Here is a 21,190-nt window from a genome sequence, read left to right as displayed (position 1 = left end):
TGATGATGATGATGAGGATGATGAGGAGGACGACAACGATGTGGGTGATGATGAAGGCTCAACATGGCGCACGTGGTTGATGGCGATGGGGAGGATGAAGGGGAGGAGGATGAGGAGGATGAGGAAAATGAGGATGAGGATGGGGAAGATGATGATGATGATGATGATGAAGGCTCACCATGGTGCCCCCAGGTGAGGAAGGGCGCGTGGTTGATGGCGATGGAGATGATGATGATGAAGGTAAGGATGATGATGATAAGGAGGGTAAGGATGATGACAAAGATAAGGATGATAAGGATGATGATGATGAGGAAGATGATGATGAAGATGACAATGATGATGATGAAGGCTCACGGTGGTGGCCCCAGGTGAGGAAGGGCGCGCGGTTGATGGCGATGATGAGGATAAGGATGATAAGGACAATGAGGAAGGTAAGGATGATGATGATAAGGAAGGTAAAGATGATAAGGATAAGGATGATGATGAATGATGAAGGTGATGACGATGACGATGATGAAGATGGCGATGAAGGTTCACCATGGTGCCCCCGGTGAGGAAGGGCGCAGGTTGATGGGATGATGAGGATGATAAGGACAATGAGGAAGGTAGGGATGATGATAACGAAGGTAAGGATGATGATAAGGAGGGTAAGTATGATGATAAGGATAAGGATGATGATAAGGATGATGATGAAGATGAAGATGACGACCAAGGCTCACCGTGGTGCCCCCGGTGAGGAAGGGCGCGCGGTTGATGGCGATGGGGATGATGATAAGAAGGTGAGGATGATGATGATGATGATAAGGAAGGTAAGGATGATGAGGAAGGTGAGGATGATGATGAGGATGATGAAGGCTCACTGTGGTGCCCGTGGTGCCCCGGGTGAGGAAGGGCGCGCGGTTGATGCGATGGGGATGATAGGAAGGTAAGGATGATGATAAGCAAGGTAAGGATGATAAGGATGATAAGGAAGGTGAGGATGATGATAAGGATGACAATGATGATGACAATGCCGATGAGGATGATGAAGGCTCACCGTGGTGCCCCCGGGTGAGGAAGGGTGCGCGGTTGATGGGGATGATGATAAGGATAAGGATGATGATGAATAAGAAAGGTAAGGATGATAAAGAAGGTAAGGATGATGATAAGGATGATGTGGATGATGATAAGGAAGGTGAGGATGATAACGAAGGTAAGGATGATGATGAGGAGGGTAAGGATGATGATGAAGATGACAAGAGGATGATGAAGGGCTCACCATGGTGGCCCTGGGTGAGGTAAGGGTGCGCGGCTGATGGCGATGAGGAGGATGATAATGATGATAGGATGATGATGATAAGAAAGGTAAGGATGATAAGGAAGGTGAGGATGATGATAAGGATGACAATGATGACGACAATGACGATGAGGATATGAAGGCTCACCGTGGTGCCCCGGTGAGGAAGGGCGCGCGGTTGATGGCGATGGGCGCCGTGCCGTGCCGCCCGTGGAAGTGGTGCACGTGGTGCGTGGTGGAGAGGCTGGAGGAGACGCGGGCGGGGCGGGCGGGGGGCACCAGCACCCCAGCACCCCCAGCACCCCCAGCGCCCCCAGCGCCATGCACCCCCAGCGCCCCGGGGCCCCCCCAGGCCCCCCATCGGCCCCTCAGCGACCACCCCCCCCCCATCCGGCAGCGCCGGGGGGTACCCCAGCGAGGGGGACCCCAAAATGGGGGGAGGAGCCCCCGGAATGGAGATGGAGGGGAGGGGGGAGGGGGGGATGGGGGCAGCCCCCGAGGGTGGGGGGGGAAAGGGGAGCCCACAAATTGTGGGGGGGGGGGGGGTGGAGAAAGGAGGAGGAGTCCCCGGATTTGGGGGGGGAAGGAGAGGAAGGAGACCCCAAAAAGGGGGGGTGGAAAAAGAGGCGGGGGAGACCCCAAAATAGGGGGTGAAAGGAGGGGGGAGACCCCAAAATTGGGGTAGGAAAGAGGGGGGGGAGATCCCAAAAAAGGGGGGAAAACCCCCCGAATTTAGGGGGTGAAAGGAGAGGGCGGAGACCCCAAAAATGGGGGAAAACTCCCCGAATTTGGGGGGTGAAAGGAGCGGGGGGAGACCCCAAATTTTGGGGTGAAAGGAGAGGGGGGGAGACCCCAAAAAGGGGGTGAGGGTGGGGAGGGGACCCCCGAAATGGATGGAGGAGGGGATGGGGGAGTCCCCCAAATGAGGGGGGGAGCCCCAAATTAAGGGGGTGGTCCCCAAATGAGGGGTGGAGGTGAGGGGGGAGCCCCCAAAATGGGGGGGGAGGGGGTGAAGGGAGAGGGTCCAGACCCCCCAAATGGGGTCTAGGAGGGACTGAACCCCAAAATGTGGGGGGAGGGCTCCAAAATTGGGGGGTGGGAGGGACAGGGGGAGCCCCCAGTTAAAGAGGGGGGTGACAGCGGGGGGGGGAACCCCAAAATGTGGGGCTGGTGGTGGAGGGAGGGGGGCGACCCCAAAAGGGGGGAGGGAGTAGGGTGAGACCCCAAAATGGGGGTGAAGGGGGAGGGGGAGCCCCCAAAGGGGGGGTGGAGGTGGGGGGGAGGGGTTTAGAGCCCCAAAAGGGGGGGCTGGGAAGGACTGAACCCCAAAATGGGGGGGGGGATGCCCCAAAATGAGGCCCCGAGGGGGTTCCCGAACCCTAAATTTGGGTTTGAGGGGGGGGGGTTGTGCCCCAAAAGGATCTAGGGGGGGATGAACCCCGAAAATGGGGCTGGGGGGGATGGCGAGCCTAAAATTGGGATGGGGGAGGGGGCTTCAAATCCAGCCCAAAAATGGGGAGGGGGGGCAGTCCCGGTTCAACCCAACGTGAAGTCGGGAAAAACCCCAAAATCGCCCAAAATCGCCCCAAATCTCGGTCCTGGGGCACCCCACAAGGGCCGGGGGGGTCCCCGAATTCTTCCCCCCCACGCGGGCCCCAAAATCCACCCCCGGGGGTGGGGAGGGGGCGCCGGAACAGCCCGGAAATGGGGCTGGGGGAGGCCCTGAGAAAACCCAAACCCCCCCAAACGGGGCCGGGGGCGGGGGCGAGCCCCCCCCGAAAGGGGCTGGGGGAGGCAAATCCCCAAAAATAGGAGCGGGGGGGGGGCGCAATCACCCCAAAAGGGGCTGGGGGCGAGCTGAACCCCCCGAAAACGAGGCCGGGGGGGCCCCGAATCCCCCCAAAATGGGGCTGGGGGAGGGGGGGGTCGCCCAAATCTCCCCCTAAATCAGCGCTGGGGGGGCCCAAATATCCCCGAAATGGGGCTGGGGGGGGGCGTCCTCCCCCCACTAAAAAAGCGGGCGGCGCCCCCAAAGGGCCCCGGGGGTCCCGACCCCCCCTGGGCTGCGGGGCCGGGGGGTCCCGAGCGCCCCCCCGGGTCTGGATCCCCCCCCCGGGGCTCAGCGCATGCGGGGGGGGGGCGCGGGGGGGGCCCCGGGGCGGGGGGGGGCCAGGGCGGGGGGGGGCGCGGGGGGGGGCTCAGAGGGGGTCGAGCATGGTCCGGGAGGGGGGGCTCGGGGTGGGGGGGGGGGGGGGGTGTGGGGATGGAAAATGGGGAGGGGGGAGAGGGATGGAGGGTGAGGGATGTGGGGATGGGGGCGATGTGGGGATGGGAAATGGGGAGGGGGTCGGGATTTGGGGCTGGATTTGGGGTGGGGGTCGGGATTTGGGGCTGGGAATTGGGTGGGGGTCGGGATTTGAGGCTGGATTTGGGATTGGGGGGGATGGAGGATGCGGAGCGGGGGGAGATGGAGCGGAGGAGGAGGAGGAGGGAGGGGGAGGGGCGATGTGGGGCGATGTGGGGAGGGGGGGGATGGGCGCTGTGGGGCGGAGGCCGGGGTCTGCGGGAGGCTGAGGATGAGGATGGAGCTGAGGATGAGGATGGGGATGAAGATGAGGATGGCGCTGAGGATGGAGCGGGGGCTGTGCCGGTGTTGTGGGGGGGGGGCTCTGGCCTGGGCGGTGGCGGCGGCAGCGGCGGCGCGGTGGGGCCCGGGGGTCGCTGACAGGCCCGGGGGTCTCTGTGGGGCCCGGGGGTCGCTGTGGGGCCCGGGGGTCGCCGGGGCTCGCCGGGGCCGTGGGGCGGTGGGCGCGGGCGGCCGCGGGGCGGCGGCGGCGGCGGCGGCTGCTGCAGCGGGAGGGGCGGGGGGCGGGGGAGGGGCGGGGGGAGGGGCCGTGGGGTGGGGGGAGGGGCCACGCGCGACCCACGAGGGGGAACCCACGGACCCCCCTCCCCCTCCCCAGGGTACCCCCGGAGCCCCCCGGGGACCCCCCGGAGGTGGCGCCGAGATCGGGGGAGACACGCGGGGGTCGCGGCTGCCCCACGGAGCCCCCCCCGCGCCCCGCGGTGGCTCCAGGTGGCCCCGGGTGGCTCCAGGTGGCTCTGGGGGGTGGGCGAGCCCCTCAGTGACCCCCCCCGGCAGTGCCACCTCCCCATCGTGGTGTCCCCATTGTCCCCACTCCTTGTCCTGCCCCACGGAGCGGCCCCAACCCCCCCCCCGTGTCCCCACTCAGGTGTGGGGGACTCACCTGGAGGGAGGGGGGACATGGGGGGACATGGGGGGACATGGGGGGACATGGGGAGGGGACAGGGTCCCTCTGAGAGGGACACAGGTGTCCCAAGAGTTGTCACCTGCCCCTCGTTCAGGGCCGCGGGGACACAGAGCCCTCGTGCAAGGCGCAGGTGACACACACAGGTTACACAGGTGGCACAGGTGACACAGGTGACACCCGCGCTGCCCCCTGCCCTCGTTCAGGACCTTGGGGCTCCATAAAGCGACGGAGCCACCTCGGGTTGGGGACACCTGTCCCGTGTGGGGGTGACAAAGCCACAGCGCCGCGTGCGGGTGGCACTCGTGTCCCCCCGGAGGGACAAGGGACACCCGGGCTCGGTCCTGGGGGGCTCCCAGGGGCTCCTCCAGGTGTGGGGAGGTCCCCTGTCCTGAACCCCCCTGGGTGTCCCCCTCTGTCGCCTTGGGTCACTCGAGCCCCCCAAATCTGCCTGAGACCCCCACTCAAATTGGGCACAGCCACATCCTGAGCCTTCCTGAGCCCCCCGAGCCCCTCAAATCTCCCCTGAGCACCCCAAATCCTACCTGGCCCCAAACTCACGCTCGGCGCAGCGAGTTCCCCAAGCCCCCTGGACCCCCGAAATCTCGCCTGGCCCCTCAAAACCCTGCCTGGCCCCCCAAATCGTCCCTGGACCCCCACCCACGTTCGGCACAGTAAGTCCTCAAAGCCCCCCGACCCCCCCAAACCCTGCCTGACCCCCCAAATCTCTCCTAGCCCCAAAAATCCTCCCTGACCCCCAACTCACGCTCGGAGCAGTGAGTCCCCCGAGACCCCCGGACCCCTCAAACCCTACCTGACCCCCCAAATCACGTGGATCCCCAGTCACGTTTTGGCACAGCGAGTGCCCCGAGACTTCCCGAGCCCCCGGGACCCCCAAAACTCTGCCTGGTCCCCCAAATCGCCCCTGGATCTCCACTCACGGCTCGGCGCAGCGAGTCCCCCGACTCCCCCAAACCCTGCCTGGCCCCCCAAACCCTGCCTGCCCCCCCAAATCTCTCCTGGTTCCCATTCACATTGAGCACAGCGAGTGCCCCGAGACTTCCCGAACCCCCGGACCCCCCAAATCTCGCCTGGCCCCTCAAACCCTGCCTGGTCCCCCAAATCGCCCCTGGATCCCCCAGCCACGCTCGCGCAGCGAGTGTCCCGAGACCCCCAAACGCCTCAAACCGGCCCTGGCCCTCCAAATCTCTCCTGGTTCCCCATTCACATTGAGCACAGCGAGTGCCCCGAGCCTTCCCGAGTCCCCCGAATCCCTCAAACCGGCCCTGGTCCCCCAAATCTCTCCTGGCTCCCCATTCACGTTGAGCACAGTGAGTGCCCCGAGACTTCCCGAACCCCCCGGACCCCCCAAATCTCCCCTGGCCCCCCAAATCCTCCCTGACCCCCAACTCACGCTCAGCACAGCGAGTTTCCCAAACCTTCCTGAGCCACCTGAACCACTCAAACCGGCCCTGAGCCCCCCAAATCTCCCCTGGACCCCCACTCACGCTTGGCACAGTGAGTCCTCTGAGCCCCCTGGACCTACCAAACTCTGCCTGGCCCCCAAATCTCCCCTAGCCCCTCAAATCTCTCCTGGCTCCTCATTCACGTTGAGCACAGCGAGCGCCCCGAGTCACCCGGACCCCCCAAACCGTCCCCTGGCCCCCCAAATCCTGTCTGGCCCCCAAATCCTCCCTGATCCCCAACTCACGCTCAGTACAGTGAGTCCTCCGAGTCCCCCGACCCCCCCAAACCCTGCCTGGCCCCCCAAATCTCTCCTGGTTCCCCGTTCACATTGAGTACAGCAAGTGCCCTGAGACTTCCCGAACCCCCCGGACCCCCCAAATCTCGCCTGGCCCCCCAAATCGCCCCTGGACCCCCACCCACGCTCGGCACAGCGAGTCCTCAAAGCCCCCGAACCCCTCAAACCCTGCCTGGCCCCCCAAATCTCGCCTAGCCCAAAAAATCCTCCCTGACCCCCAACTCACGCTCGGCACAGCGAGTCCCCCGAGACTCCTGGACTCCTCAAATCCTGCCTGAGCCCCCCAAATCCTCCCTGACCCCCAACTCACGCTAAGCACAGCGAGCCCCCCCGAGCCTTCCCGAGTCCCCCGAACCCCTCAAACCGGCCCTGGCCCCCCAAATCCTGCCTGTCCCCCCAAATCTCTCCTGGCTCCCCATTCACGTTGAGCACAGCGAGTGCCCCGAGACTTCCCGAACCCCCCGGACCCCCCAAATCTCCCCTGGCCCCCCAAACTCACGCTCAGCACAGCGAGTTTCTCAAACCTTCCTGAGCCCCCTGAGCCCCTCAAACCCTGCCTGCCCCCTCTCCTGCGCGCCCCCCACTCACGTTCGGCACAGCGAGTCCCCGAGGCCCCCGGACCCCCCAAACCCTGCCTGACCCCCCAAACTCTGCCTGTCCCCCCCAAACCCTGCCTGCCCCCCCTCTCCTGCGCGCCCCCCACTCACGCTCGGCGCAGCCGGCCCCCCCGAAGGCCGTCATGCTGCAGTCGCAGGTGAAGCCGTCCCACTGCTGCAGGCAAACGCCCCCGTGGGCACACGAGTCCTCGGCGCACGTCGTGCTGGGGCCTGGGGGGCACCGGGCTCGTGGGGACCCCCCCCGGGATCCCCCAAACTCGGGGGGGCTCTCTGTGGGTGTTTGTGCCCCCTCCCCGCCGTGTTCTCTGCACCCCCGTTGAGTTCTGGGCACCCCAAACCCCCCCGAGCCCCCGCCCATCCATATGCGCACCCCAAACCCTTTGGAAAAGCCCAGGACTCCCCAAAAGTGCCCCAGACACCCCCAGACCCCTGTCCCCCCATATCCCCGTACCCCCAGAGCCTTGTGCCCCTCGATACCACCTGAGACCCCCCGTGGCCCCCAATTCTCACCATCCCAAACCCCCCCAGCCCCCCAGCCAATTCTCACCATCCCAAAGCCCCCAGACCACCCCAAATCCCTCCCTGTCCCCCAATTCTCACCATCCCATCTCCCCTACACATCCCCCATATCCCAAAGCCCCCAGACTACCCCAAATCCCCCCGTGCCCCCGAATTCTCACAATCTCAAAGCCCCCAAAGCCTCCAGACCACCCCAAAACCCCCCCGTGCCCCCCAATTCTCCCCATCCCAAAGCCCCCAGACCCCCCAGCCCCCTCCATATCCCCCAATTCTCACCATCTCAAAGCCCCCAGACCCCCAAATCCCCCCGTGTCCCCTCAATTCTCACCATCCCAAAGTCCCCAAAGCCCCCAGACCCCTCGTGTCCCCCAGTTCTCACCATCCCAAAGCCCCAGACCACCCAGACCCCCCGTGCCCCCCAATTCTCACCATCCCAAAGCCCCCAGACCCCCAAAACCTCTCCATGCTCCCCAGTTCTCACCGTCCCAAACCCCCCCAGCCCCCCCAGCCAATTCTCACCATCCCAGAGCCCCCAGACCACCCCAAAACCGTCCCGTGTCCCCCAATTCTCACCATCCCAAAGCCCCCAGACCCTCCAGACTCCCCGTGTCCCCCAATTCTCACCATCCCAAAGCCCCCAGACCCCCAAAACCCCCCCAATTCTCACCATCCCAGACCCCCAAACCCCCCCAGCCCCCCCGGATTTGGGCTCTCACCGTCGCAGCCCCTCCTGACGTCCCCCACGCGCCTCAGGGCGTCCCCGAGCAGGTCGGGCAGGCGCCCGTTCAGGTCCAGCGAGGCCAAACAGCCCCGGAATCCCCCCCGGGAGGCCACGAGCCTCGGGAGGCGGCCCAGGAGCCCCGGGCTGACCCCCCCGACGTACAGCTCACCTGGGGGGGCACGGGGGGGGTCACCTGGGGGGGCACGGGCCCCACAATAACCCCGGGGTGACCCCCCCCGTGTCCCATTGCCCGTCCTGATGTTCAGGGGGACACCTGGGGACATCTGGGACACACCTGGGGACACCTGGACAAACCTGGGGACATCTGGGGGTCACCTGGGGGGGGCACGGACCCCACAATAACCCCAGGGTGACCCCCCCTGTGTCCCATTGCCCGTCCTGATGTTCAGGGGGACACCTGGGGACACCTGGGGATACCTGGGACACACCTGGGGGATCACTCGTGGGGTGAGGGGTCCCCCTGGCAGGGGTGACACCCCTGTGGGTGCCCCCTGCCATCCCCCCCGGGACCAAGCACATCTGTGCCCTCCCCCAGGTGTGTCCCAGGTGTGCCCAGGTGTGCGTCAGGTGTGCCCAGCTGTCCCCAGTTGTCCCCAGGTGTATCCCAGGTGTATCACACCTGTCCCCAGGTGTATCCCAGGTGTCCCAGGTGTATTCCAGGTGTTCCAGCTGTGTCCCAGGTGTGTCCCCAGGTGTGCCCAGGTGTATCCCAGCTGTGTCCCAGGTGTGTCCCAGCTGTCCCCAGGTGTGTCCCAGGTGTATCACACCTGTCCCCAGGTGTATCCCAGGTATCTCAGGTGTGTCCCAGGTGTCCCAGGTGTATCCCAGCTGTCCCCAGGTATATCCCAGGTGTCCCAGGTGTATCTCAGGTGTGCCAGCCTCACCTTTGAGCTGCAGCCCGCGGTCCCCCTGCCCGTGCTGGCTCATGAGGTGTCACCCACACACCTGTACCCTCCCCCAGGTGTGTCCCAGGTGCATCCCAGATGTCCCCAGCTGTCCCCAGGTGCATCCCAGATGTCCCCAGGTGTGCCCAGGTGTCCCAGCCTCACCTTTGAGCTGCAGCCCGCGGTCCCCCTGCCCGTGCTGGCTCACAGGATGTCACCCACACACCTGTACCCTCCCCAGGTACATCCCAGGTGTCCCCAGGTGTCCCCAGGTGTGCCCAGGTGTATCCCAGGTGTATCACACCTGTCCCCAGATGTGCCCAGGTGTGTCAGCCTCACCTTTGAGCTGCAGCCCGCGGGCCCCCTGCCCGTGCTGGCTCACGGGGTGTCACCCACACACCTGTACCCTCCCCAGCTGTCCCCAGGTGTGCCCAGGTATATCCCAGGTGTCCCCAGCTGCCCCCAGGTGTGTCCCAGGTGTATCACACTTGTCCCCAGGTATATCCCAGCTGTCCCCAGGCATATCCCAGGTGTCCCAGGTGTGTCTCAGCTGTCCCCAGGTATATCCCTGTCCCCCCAGGTGTATCACACCTGTCCCCAGGTGTGCCCAGGTGTGCCATTCTCACCTTTGAGCTGCAGCCCGCGGGCCCCCTGCCCGTGCTGGCTCACGGGTCTCCCGTCCACGCGCAGCCCGTGCAGGTTTCCGCCCTCCCTGGCCACGGCCACCTCGTGCCAGCGCCCGTCGTGCAGCGGCTGCTCCGAGTTCCCCTTCATGAGCGAGGGGCCCTCGCCCAGGTCGAACACGTAGTGGATGTACCTGGAAAGGGGCGTGGCCTCGTGGGGGGGGGGGACTCACCTGGGGACCCCCCCCTCCCCAATACTGGGTGTGGAACGGGGCGGGGGGCGTGGCCTCAGCTGGGTGTGGTCGTTTTGTGGGCGTGGTCTGAGCAAAAAGGGGCGGAGCTTGAGGGTGGGTGGGTATTGGGGGGTGAGGGGGGGTCCCTGAGGGGTGAGGGGGGTTCAGGATGTCCCCAAGGGGGGGGTCACAGGGTCCCCAGGACCCCCCTGCTCTCCCCAGGTGGTCCCCAGGGTCCCCAAGGGGGGTCACAGGGTGCCCAAGGAGGGGTCACAATGTCCCCAGGACCCCCCCTGGTGTCCCCAGGTGGTCCCCAAGGTGCTCACAGGGTCCCCAAGGGGGGGTCACAGGGTCCCCAGGTGGTCCCCAAAGTCCCCAAGGGGGGTCACAGGGTCCCCAAGGAGGGGTCACAACATCCCCAGGACCCCCCCTGGTGTCCCCAGGGCACCCAGGGGGTCCCCAAGGTCCCCAAAGGGGGGGTCACAGGGTCCCCAAGACCCCCCTGGTGTCCTCAAGTGCTCCCCAAGATCTCTGAGGTCCCCAGGATGTCCCCCCTGATGCCCTCCCAGTATTTTTTTGTGTCCCCCTGATATTTTTTTGTGTCCCCTGATATTTTTTTGTGTCCCCCTGATATTTTTTTGTGTCCCCTGGTATATTTTGGTGTCCCCTGATATTTTTTTGGTGTCCTCTCGGTATTTTTTGATGCTCCACTGGTGGTTTTCAATGTCCCCCAATGTTTTTTGGTGTCCCCCTGGCATTTTTTGTTGCCTCCTGGTATTTTTTGTGTCCCCTTGGCATTTTTCGAAGTCCCTCCAGTATTTTTTGGTGCCCTCTGGCGTTTTTTTCTATCGCCCTGATATTTTTTGTATACCCCCATTAATTTTGTTGCCCCCTCGGTATTTTTTGTATCCCCGTGGCATTTTTTGTATCTCCCCCTTGTATTTTTTGTATTGCCCTGATATTTTTTGTATCTCCCCGATATTTCTGTTGCCCCCTTTATATTTTTTGTATCCCCCACGTATTTCTGTTGCTCTCCTTGGTATTTTTTGTGTTCCCTCGATATTTCTGTTACCCCCTTTGTATTTTTTGTATCCTCCAGGTATTTTTGTTACCCCTCACGGTATTTTCGTCACCTCCTCGGTATTTTTCGTATCCCCCAGGTATTTTTTGTATCCCCCAGATATTTTCTGTTGCCCTCTTTGTATTTTTTGTATCCCTCAGGTATTTTTTGTTGCCCCCTTTGTGTTTTTTGTATCCTCCCGTTATTTCTGTTGTATTTTTTGTATCCCCCAGGTATTTCTGTTGCCCCTCCAGGTATTTTTGTTGCCCCCTTTGCATATTTTGTTGCATTTTTTGTATCCTCCAGGTATTTCTGTTGCCCCCTTTGTATTTTTTGCATCCCCCAGGTATTTCTGTCACCCCCCCAAGTATTTTTTGCCACCCCCCACCCTCCCACCACCCCCCACCACCCTCCTCACCCCTTCACCAGCTCCACCACCAGGAAATCAGACCCGCTGCCGCCGTTGAACAGGATGAGCCCGTCGGGCGCCGTGGTCTTGAACTGGAAGAAGAGGTGGAAGGAGGCGAAGGCCTGGAGCGTGGCCAACGCCACGAAGGAGCCGCGGCCACCGAAAGCCACCGGGTCGGCCACGATGGCGCGGCGGCCGAAGCGCGCGTTGAGCTCGCAGGTGCTGATGTCGCCGTCGCGGCACAGGTCCAGGTAGGGCAGCCCGTTGAACAGGAGCCCGCTCAGGTGGCCCAGGAAGTTGGACGGGACCACGGCCAGGAAGCGCCGCTCAGTGACGATGCCGGTCTCGATGTTGTGGAATTCCAGGCGGGTGTGGGAGCCCGACAGCTGGCCTGGGGTGGGGACACCACGGGGGTGGCATCGGGGTGAGGGTGGGGGTGGCACCGCGCTGTGGTGGCGTTGGGGTGTGGGTTTAGGGGATAGGGAAGGGATTGGTGGTGTTGTGTTCATGTCCCAGTGTCCCCAAGGGGCAGTGACCCCACTGGCCATGTCCCCATGGACCTGGTCACCTTGTGCCCATGTCCCCATGTCCTCATGTCCCCATGGACCTTCATCCCTGTCCCCATGAGCTTTTATCCCTGTCCCCATGGACCTGGACACCTCATCTCCGTTGTCCCCCTGTCTTCAAGGGCCTTCATCCCTGTCCCCAATGGCCTTCATCTCTGTCCCCAAGGGTCTTCATCCCTGTCCCCATGGACCTGGTCACCTCGTCCCCATGTCCTCGTGTCCCCAAGGGTCTTCATTCCCCATGAGCCTTCATTCCTGTCCCCAAGGGCCAGCAACCCCACTGGCCATGTCCCCATGGACCTGGTTACCTCATGCCTGTGTCCCAGTGTCCCTAAGGGCCTTCATCCTGTCCCATGGACCTGGATACCTCATGTTCGTGTCCCCATGTCCCCAAGGATCTTCATCCCTGTCCCCAAGGGCCAGCGACCCCACTGGCCATGTCTCCATGGACCTGGTCACCTCATCCCCATGGACCTTCATCCCTGTCCCCATGGATCAGCAACCCCACTGACCATGTCCCCATGGACCTGGTCACCTCGTGTCCATGTCCTCGTGTCCCCATGGACCTTCATCCCTGTCCCCATGAGCCTTTATCCATGTCCCCATGGACCCGGACACCTCATCTCCATTGTCCCCCTGCCTTCAAGGGTCTTCATTCCTGTCCCCAAGGGCCAGCAACCCCACTGACCATGTCCACATGGACCCGGTCACCTCGTGTCCATGTCCCTGTGTCCCCAAGGGCCTTCATCTCTGTCCCATGGACCTGGACACTTCATCCCCATGGACCTGGACAGCTCATCTCCCTGTCCCCATGTCCCCATGGACCTTCATCCCTGTCCCCATGGACCAGTGACCCCACTGGCAATGTCCCCATGGATCTGGTCACCTTGTGCCCATGTCCCCATGTCCCCATGTCCCCAAGGAACCTGTACACCCATCACCATGTGTCTCCAAGGACCTTCATCCCTGTCCCCATGAGCCTTTATCCCTGTCCCCAAGGGCCAGTAACCCCACTGGCCATGTCCCCATGGACTTGGTCACCTCATGTCCGTGTCCCTGTGTCCCCAATGGCCTTCATCCTGTCCCATGGACCTGGACACCTCACCTCCATGTCCTCATGTCCCCATGGACATTCATCCCTGTCCCCATGGATCAGCAACCCCACTGGCCATGTCCCCATGTCCCCATGTCCCCCTGTCCCCAAGGACCTTCATCCCTGTCCCACAGACCTGCAGCCCCCACTGGCCATGTCCCCATGGATCTGGTCACCATGTCCCCATGTCCCCAAAGACCTTCATCCCTGTCCCCATGGACCTGGACACCTCATGACCGTGTCCTCTGTCCCCAAGGACCTTCATCCCTGTCCCACAGACCTGCAGCCCCCACCGGCCGTGTCCCCATGGATCTGGTCACCATGTCCCCACGTCCCCATGTCCCCAAGGACCTTAATCCCTGTCCCCATGGACCCGGACACCTCATGACCGTGTCCCCTGTCCCCAAGGGTCTTCATCTCTGTCCCACAGACCCGCAGCCCCCCTGGCCATGTCCCCACGGCCCTGAGCCCCCCCTGTGACCCCAAGAGCCCAGACCGAGGTCCCCCCCCCGCCCCACCGGTCCCCGCGGTGTCACCTTCAACGGTGACGTTGTCGACGGCGAGCTGGAGGCTGCGCCCGCGCCGGGCCACCCGCACCGAGTGCCACTCGTTGTCATCCAGCCGCTGCCCCGCGAACAGCGTCTCGGGGCCCTTGCCTGGGGGCAGCGGGGACAGCAGGGACAGTGGTGACACCGGGGACAGCAGGGACAGCGGGGACAGCAGGGACATTGGGGACAGCAGGGATAGCAGGGACAGCGGGGACATTGGGGACATTGGGGACAGCAGGGACATTGGGGACACTGGGGACAGTAGGGACAGGAGGGACAGCGGGGACAGCAGGGACAGTGGTGACACCGGGGACAGCAGGGACAGCAGGGACATTGGGGACAGCAGGGACAGTGGTGTCATGGGGGACATTGGGGACAGCAGGGATAGCAGGGACAGCAGGGACAGCAGGGACAGCAGGGACAGCAGGGACATTGGGGACATTGGGGACAGCAGGGACATTGGGGACAGCAGGGACAGCAGGGGCACCGGGGACATTGGGGACATTGGGGACATTGGGAACAGCAGGGACAGCGGGGACATTGGGGACAGCAGGGACACCGATGACACCGGGGACATTGGGGACAGCAGGATCACCGGGGACAGCAGGGACAGCAGGGACATTGGGGACAGCAGGGACAGCAGGGACAGCAGGACAGCAGAGACACCGGGGACACCAGGGACAGCAGGGACATCAGGGACATTGGGGACAGCAGGGACATTGGGGACAGCAGGGACACTGGGGACAGCAGGGACAGTGGTGACACCAGGGACAGCGGTGACACTGGGGACACCATGGACATTGGGGACAGCAGGGACACCGATGACACAGTGGGGACATTGGGGACATTGGGGACATTGGGGACAGCAGGGACAGCAGCGACATTGGGGACATTGGGGACACTGGGGACACCGGAGACAGCAGGGACACAGGGGGCATTGGGGACAGCAGTGACAATGAGGACAGCAGCGACATTGGGGGACATTGGGACAGCAGGAGGTTTTTGGGGGGCCGGGTGTCCCAGGGGGGTTTTGGGCTGTCCCGGGGGTGTCCCGGGGACACGGGGGGGACACGCGGGTGGCACTTACTGGGGTGACAGCCCACGCGGACACAGTCTGGGGAGAGAAGAGTCGGGTCAGGCCCTGCGCGGCCGCCGCCAGGGGGCGCCCCGGGGACGGGGGGAGCGGCAGCGGGGGGCGAGGTGCCAGAGGGGGGAACTGGGATGGACTGGGAGGGACTGGGATGGACTGGGATGGACTGGGAGGGACTGGGAGGGACTGGGATGACTGGGATGGACTGGGAGGGACTGGGAGGGACTGGGAGGGACTGGGGGGAACTAGGGGGGACTGGGAGGGACTGGGGTGAGACTGGGATGGACGAGGAGGGGACTGGGAGGAACTGGGAGGGACTGGAGGGGACTGGGATGGGACTGGGATGGGACTGGGAGGGACTGGGATGGCTTTGAAGGGACTGGGATGACTGGGAGGGACTGGGATAGACTGGGACAGACAGGTTTAGGGGGTCTCTGGCACCTCGCGGGAGGGTCGCGGCCGCCCTGAGGGCCCAGCCCGGGGGGATCCCGGGGGGATCCGGGGGGTTCTGAGACCCCCGGGCTGGGCCCCCCCTCGTCAACCGCTGCGGGGCGGGGGGGGGGGAAACGCCGGGACCCGGGGGGGTCCCCAATCCATGGGGGGGTCCCAAATTCCATTGGGGGGTCCCCAATCCCATGGGGGGGTCCCCAATTCCATTGGGGGGTCCCCAATCCATGGGGGGGGGTCCCCAAATTCCATTGGGGGGTCCCCAATCCCATGGGGGGGTCCTCACCCCACAGAGGACCTGCAGCCCCACGGGGGTCCCCGTCACTGGAAGGGGCTGCAGGAGGGGACCCCAACTCTCTGGGGGGGTCCCCAACCCTCTGAGGGGGTCCCCAACCCTCGGGGGGTCCCGGCGCTGTGCCCCAAGTGGCAGCGGGGGGGTCACGAAGGCCCCGAGCCCGAGGGGAGGGAGGGGAGAGGGGGAGGGGACGGGGACACCGAGGTGGCTCTGGCGACCCCGCAGGGCCGGTTTGGGGGTCCCAGGTGCGATTCTGGGGGTCCTGGGCACCACTTTTGGGTCCTGGGCACCACTTTGGGGTCCCGGGCACCATCTGGGGGAAGTTTTGGGGTCCCAGGCACCGCCCTGACCATTCTGGGATCACAAGAACCGGCCCGGGCAGAATTTTTGGAGACTTTTTTTGGGGTCCCAGGCACGAACGTGACAATTTTAGGGTCAGGAGAACTCACCTGGGCGCCACTTTGGGGTCCTGAGCCTCATTCTGGGCTCCCAGGAACCAGCTTGCCAATTTTGGGGGCCACAAACAGTTTTGGGGACGTTTAGGGAAGCCAAGAATCAACTCAACCTTTTTTAGGGGTCACAACCTGGGCACTAATTTGGGATCCTGAGCATCACTCCGGCATCCCAGGCACCGATTTGATCATTTTGGGGGTCCCAGGCATCATTTTGGGGTCCTGGGCATCATTTTGGGGGTCCCAGACACCAATCTGGGGGTCCCAGGCATCATTTTGGGGTCCTGGGCACCAATCTGGGGATCCCAGACACCAATTTTGGGGTCCTGGGTACCATTTGGGGATCCCAGACACCAATTTTGGGGTCCCATGCATCATTTTGGGGGTCCCAGGCACCATTTTGGGAGTCCTGAGCATCCCTCTGGTATCCCAGGCACCGATTTGACCAGTTTGAGGGGCTCCCAGGCACCATTTTGGGGTCCTGGGCATCATTTTGGGGATCCCAGACCCCAATTTGGGATCCCAGATCCCATTCTGACCATTCTGGGATGACCAGAACCAACTCAGGCCCCGTTTCGGGGAGGATTTCGGGGAGGATTTCGGGAAGGATTTTGGGGAGGATTCCAGGGAGTATTCCAGGGACATCTCGGGGATGTTTTGGGGGCTCTCTGGGGGGCTCTGCCGGGTTTTTCGGGGGGCTCACCCAGGTTGAGGGTGAGCTTCATGCGCCCCCCGTCCAGCTCGAGGCGCAGGGTGTCGGCCGAGTGGCGCGAGGTGGTGGCGAGGACGAGCCCGAAGGCGCGGGGGGACATGAAGCGCAGGGACACGTCCTCGGCCTCGGTCTGCTCGCCCGGCACCTGCACCTTCAGGTACATGCTGCCGTCATAGCTGAGCACGGCCGCCTCTGCGGGGACAGGGACGGGGGGGACCCGCGTGAGCCGGGGTGTGGGGACCGCGATTCCAGAGAATCAAAATCCTGGGAGACTCCAGTGTGAGCCTGGGCATGGGGACCCCGAACCTGGGGCACCCTGATCCTGGGGCACCCCGAGCCTGGAGCACCCCGATCCCAGAGAATCCCAATCCCAGAGAACCCCCGTGAACCTGGGCGTGGGGGCCCTGATTCCACAGAATCAAAATCCTGGGGCACCCCGAGCCTGGAGAACCCCGATCCCAGAGAACCCCCGTGTGAGCCTGGGCACGGGCACCCTGATCCCGGAGAATCCCGAGCCTGGAGCACCCCAAATCCTGGGGCACCCCCGTGTGAGCCTGGGCGTGGGGACCCCGAGCCCGGAGCACCCCGAACCTGGACCACCCCAAATCCTGGGGCACCCCGATCCTAGGGCACCCCGATCCCAGAGAATCCCGATCCCAGAGAACCCCAATCCCCCGTGTGAGCCTGGGCACGGGGACCCCGATCCCAGAGAATCAAAATCCCAGAATCCCAGAACACCCCCGTGTGAGCCGGGGCATGGGAACCCCGATCCTGGGGCACCCTGATCCTGGAGCATCCCAATTCTGGGCCACCCTGGTCCCAGAGAACCCCGACCCTGGAGCACCCCGATCCTAGATCACCCCGATCCTGGGGCACCCCGATCCCAGAGAACCAAAATCCTGGGGCACCCCCGTGAGTCTGGGCATGGGGACCCCGATCCCGGAGCACCCCATTGTCCTTCCCCCCGCACCTGTGCCACAGCGATGTCCCCATGGCCGCCATGTCCCCAGTGTCCTAACCCCCCCGTCCCCCCACTCACCTGTCCCAGCGCTGTCCCACCTACCCGATGTCCCCCCAGGTGTCACCTCGGTGTCCCGTGTCCCCCCCACCCCTCCCCCGCAGCACCCAGGTGTTCGGGGGGATGCCCTCTCCCCCTCTCACCTGTCCCGTGTCCCTCCCCCCCTCACCTATCCCATGTCCCCTCACCTGTCCCATGTCCCCACCCCCTCACCTGTCCCGGTCCCTCCCCCCCTGTCTCGTGTCCCCTCACCTGTCCCGTGTCCCTCCCCCCTCCCCTGTCCCGGTCCCACCCCCTCACCTGTCTCGCAGCGCGGTCCCAGGTACCCGGTGCCGCGACAGTCGCACACGAATCGGTTCCACCCCTCGCGACAGGTGCCCCCGTTGCGACAGGGCGCGCTGGCGCAGAGTCGGGGGGGGTCCCTGGCGCACAGGGGGGCGACCCCCGGGGCGCCCCCGGCCCCCAAAAGCGCCCGCACGTCGCGGCTCCGCCCGTCCACGAACAAATCCCGCACGCAGCCCACGAAGCCGAGGCGCAGCCCCGCGGCCCAGAGCTCGGGGGGCGCGGGGGGACCGGGGCGACCCTCGGGGAGCCCCCCCAGGTACAGCTCGGCCCCCACGTCCAGGATGTCGCGGTCACCGCTGGCCAGGAAGGGCGTGCTGCGGCTGTTGACGGACACCGAGCCTGGGGGACACGGGGGACGTCAGGGGGGGACACGGGGTGGGGGCAGAGAGGGGACAGAGAGTGGGACAGAGAGTGGGACAGAGAGGGGACAGAGAGTGAGGACAGAGAGGACAGAGAGAGGACAGAGAATGGACAGAGAGGGGGTAGAGAGTGGGGTCAGAGAGGGGACAGAGAGGGGACAGAGAGGGGACAGAGAGGGGACAAAGAGTGGGACAGAGAAGGGATAGGAGGGGACAGAGAGGGGATAGGAGGGGGACATCGGGAGGGACAGGAGGGGACGAGGGGACAGGTGTGGACATCGGGGGGGTATCAGGGGACACAGGGGGGACATCAGGGGGACATTGAGGGGGGCGAGGGGGGGACAATGCTGGGGTCAGGGGATCATCGGGGTGCCCTGGGGTTCAGGGACACCGAGCCTGGGGGGACATGAGGGGACACTGGGGACACCAGGGGGACACCAGGTGCATGGCAAAGGGAGGGATAACGGGGACACCCTGCCCCAGCACCGCCCGCACACCTGAACCCCGCACACCTGAACCTTCAGTCTGTACACCTGAACCCCCCCACCCCGCACACCTGAACCTTGCACACCTAAACCTTGCACACCTGAACGACACCTGCCCACCCCGCACACCTGAACCCTGCACACTTGAACTCTGCACACCTGAACTCTAGACATCTGCACCTCACACATCTGAACACCGCACACCTGAACCCTGCACACTTGAACGACACCTGAACCCTGCACATCTGAACACCGCACACCTGAACCCTGCACACCTGAACCTCACCTGTCCCCCTCGCACACCTGAACCCTGCACAACTGAACGACACCTGTCCCCCCTGCACACCTGAACCTCACCTGTCCCCCTCACACACCTGAACCCTGCACACCTGAATGACACCTGCACCCTGCACACCTGCACCCTGGACATCTGCACCTCACACACTTGCACCCCGCACACCTGAACCTTCAGTCCACACACCTGAACCCCCACCCTGCACACCTGAACCCCGCACACCTGCACGCCCGCACACCTGAACCTCACACACCTGCACCACGAACCCCTGAACCCCCACTCCGCACACCTGCCCCCCCTGCACACCTGTCCCTCTTGCACACCTGAACCCCGCACACCTGAATGACACCTGTCCACCCTGCACACCTGCACCCTGCACACCTGCACCCTGGACATCTGCACCTCACACACCTGCACCCCACACACCTGAACCTTCAGTCTGCACACCTGAACCTCGCACACCTGAATCCCGCACACCCGAACCCTGCACACCTGCACGCCCTGCACACCTGAACCTCACCTGTCCTCCTTGCACACCTGAATCCCGCACACCTGAACCCCCCCTGCACACCTGAACCCTGCACACCTGAACCTTCAGTCCATACACCTGAACCCCCACCTTGCACATCTGAACCTCGCACACCTGAACCCTGCACACCGGAATCCCCACTCCACACACCTGAACCCCACACACCTGCACCGTGCACACCTGAACGACACCTGAACCCTGCACACCTGAACGACACCTGTCCCCCCCGCACACCTGAACACCGCACACCTGAACCCCTCCACTCCGCACACCTGAACCCCTCAACCCGCACACCTGCACCTCACACATCTGAACTACACCTGTCCCCCCTGCTCACCTGCAGTCCACACACCTGAATCCCCACTCCACACACCTGAACCACACCTGAACCCCGCACACCTGAACCCTGCACACCTGCACTCCGCACACCTGAAAATCGCACACCTGCACCTCACACACCTGCACCCCGCACACCTGCACCCTGCACACCTGAACCTCCACTCCGCACACCTGAACCCTGCACACCTGAACCCTGCACACCTGAATCCCCACCCCGCACACCTGAACCTCACCTGTCCCCCCTGCACACCTGAACCCTGCACACTTGAACTCTGCACACCTGAACTCTAGACATCTGCACCTCACACACCTGAACCCCGCACACCTGTACCCTGCACACCTGAGCGACACCTGAACCCTGCACACCTGAACCCCCGCACCCCGCACACCTGAACCTCCACTGCACACACCTGCCCCCGGCACACCTGAACGACACCTGCCCCCCGCACACCTGTCCCCCCTGTACACCTGCCCCCACCTGTCCCCCCCTCTCACCTTTTCTCCCGTCGCGCTGCACATCCACGTGGCACCACTCTCCGTCCGTCACCTTGCGGGCGCTGGCGCGGAGGCGCAGCCCGGCCGCGCCCATGCCCAGCAGCAGGTACAGGTGCCCGTCCAGCAGCTCCAGCGCCAAAAAATCGGGGGGCGGCGGGGGCGGCCCGCGGGGGGCGGCGGCCGGGGGGTCCCGGGGGGGTCCCTGCCCGAACAGCAGGACCCCGTTGGGCTCCGTGGTGCGGAAATCGAAGGAGACGGAGCCGGAGCGCGCCGGGTGCCAGGTGGGCAGCGCCAGGTGAGCCTGGGGGGTGGCGAAGGTGACGGGGTCCAGCGCCGGGGGGGGGTCGCAGTGGAACAGCAGCGCCCCGTGCAGCGTCACCCGCGCGTCCCCTTCCTGCGCCAGCCGCGACAGCTCCAGCTTGAAGTCGTTGTTCTTGTAAACCACCTGGGGAGGGGGGACAGGTGAGTTTGGGGAGGGGGGGACGGGGACAGGTGAGTTTGGGGAGGGGAGGGGTCTGGGGGGTTTCAATATCCCACTGTGATCCCCCCACAGTGCTGGTCCGCGGGTGTCACTGAGTGTCGTGCAGCTGTGACACCCCTGGGGACACGGACAGGTGAGTTTGGGGAGCGGGGGACGGGGACAGGTGAGTCGGGGGTCCCCAGAATGTCACCTACAGCCCCAGGGACACACACAGGTGAGTCGGGAGTCCCAGAAATGTCACCTACAG

The 21,190-nt window shown here is 64.1% G+C and overlaps 1 protein-coding gene across 1 annotated transcript in view; it reads right to left on the bottom strand.

Annotated features, from left to right (window-relative positions):
• LOC117009372 (neurexin-2-like) overlaps window positions 1-21,190 on the bottom strand; it is a 60,290-nt gene that overhangs the window by 13,540 nt on the left and 25,560 nt on the right. Inside the window, 9 exon segments of the mRNA XM_033083622.2 lie at window positions 7,015-7,134; window positions 8,160-8,333; window positions 9,696-9,886; window positions 11,404-11,785; window positions 13,590-13,709; window positions 14,689-14,715; window positions 16,589-16,789; window positions 17,916-18,299; window positions 20,463-20,907. Of these exon segments, the coding sequence (XP_032939513.1) occupies window positions 7,015-7,134; window positions 8,160-8,333; window positions 9,696-9,886; window positions 11,404-11,785; window positions 13,590-13,709; window positions 14,689-14,715; window positions 16,589-16,789; window positions 17,916-18,299; window positions 20,463-20,907 (2,044 nt within the window).

Source organism: Catharus ustulatus, chromosome 32 (genome assembly GCF_009819885.2).
Source record: "Catharus ustulatus isolate bCatUst1 chromosome 32, bCatUst1.pri.v2, whole genome shotgun sequence".
Taxonomy (NCBI): domain Eukaryota; kingdom Metazoa; phylum Chordata; class Aves; order Passeriformes; family Turdidae; genus Catharus; species Catharus ustulatus.
The sequence above is the reverse complement of the archived record's forward strand: the minus strand, read 5'-3'. Positions and strand labels throughout refer to the sequence as shown.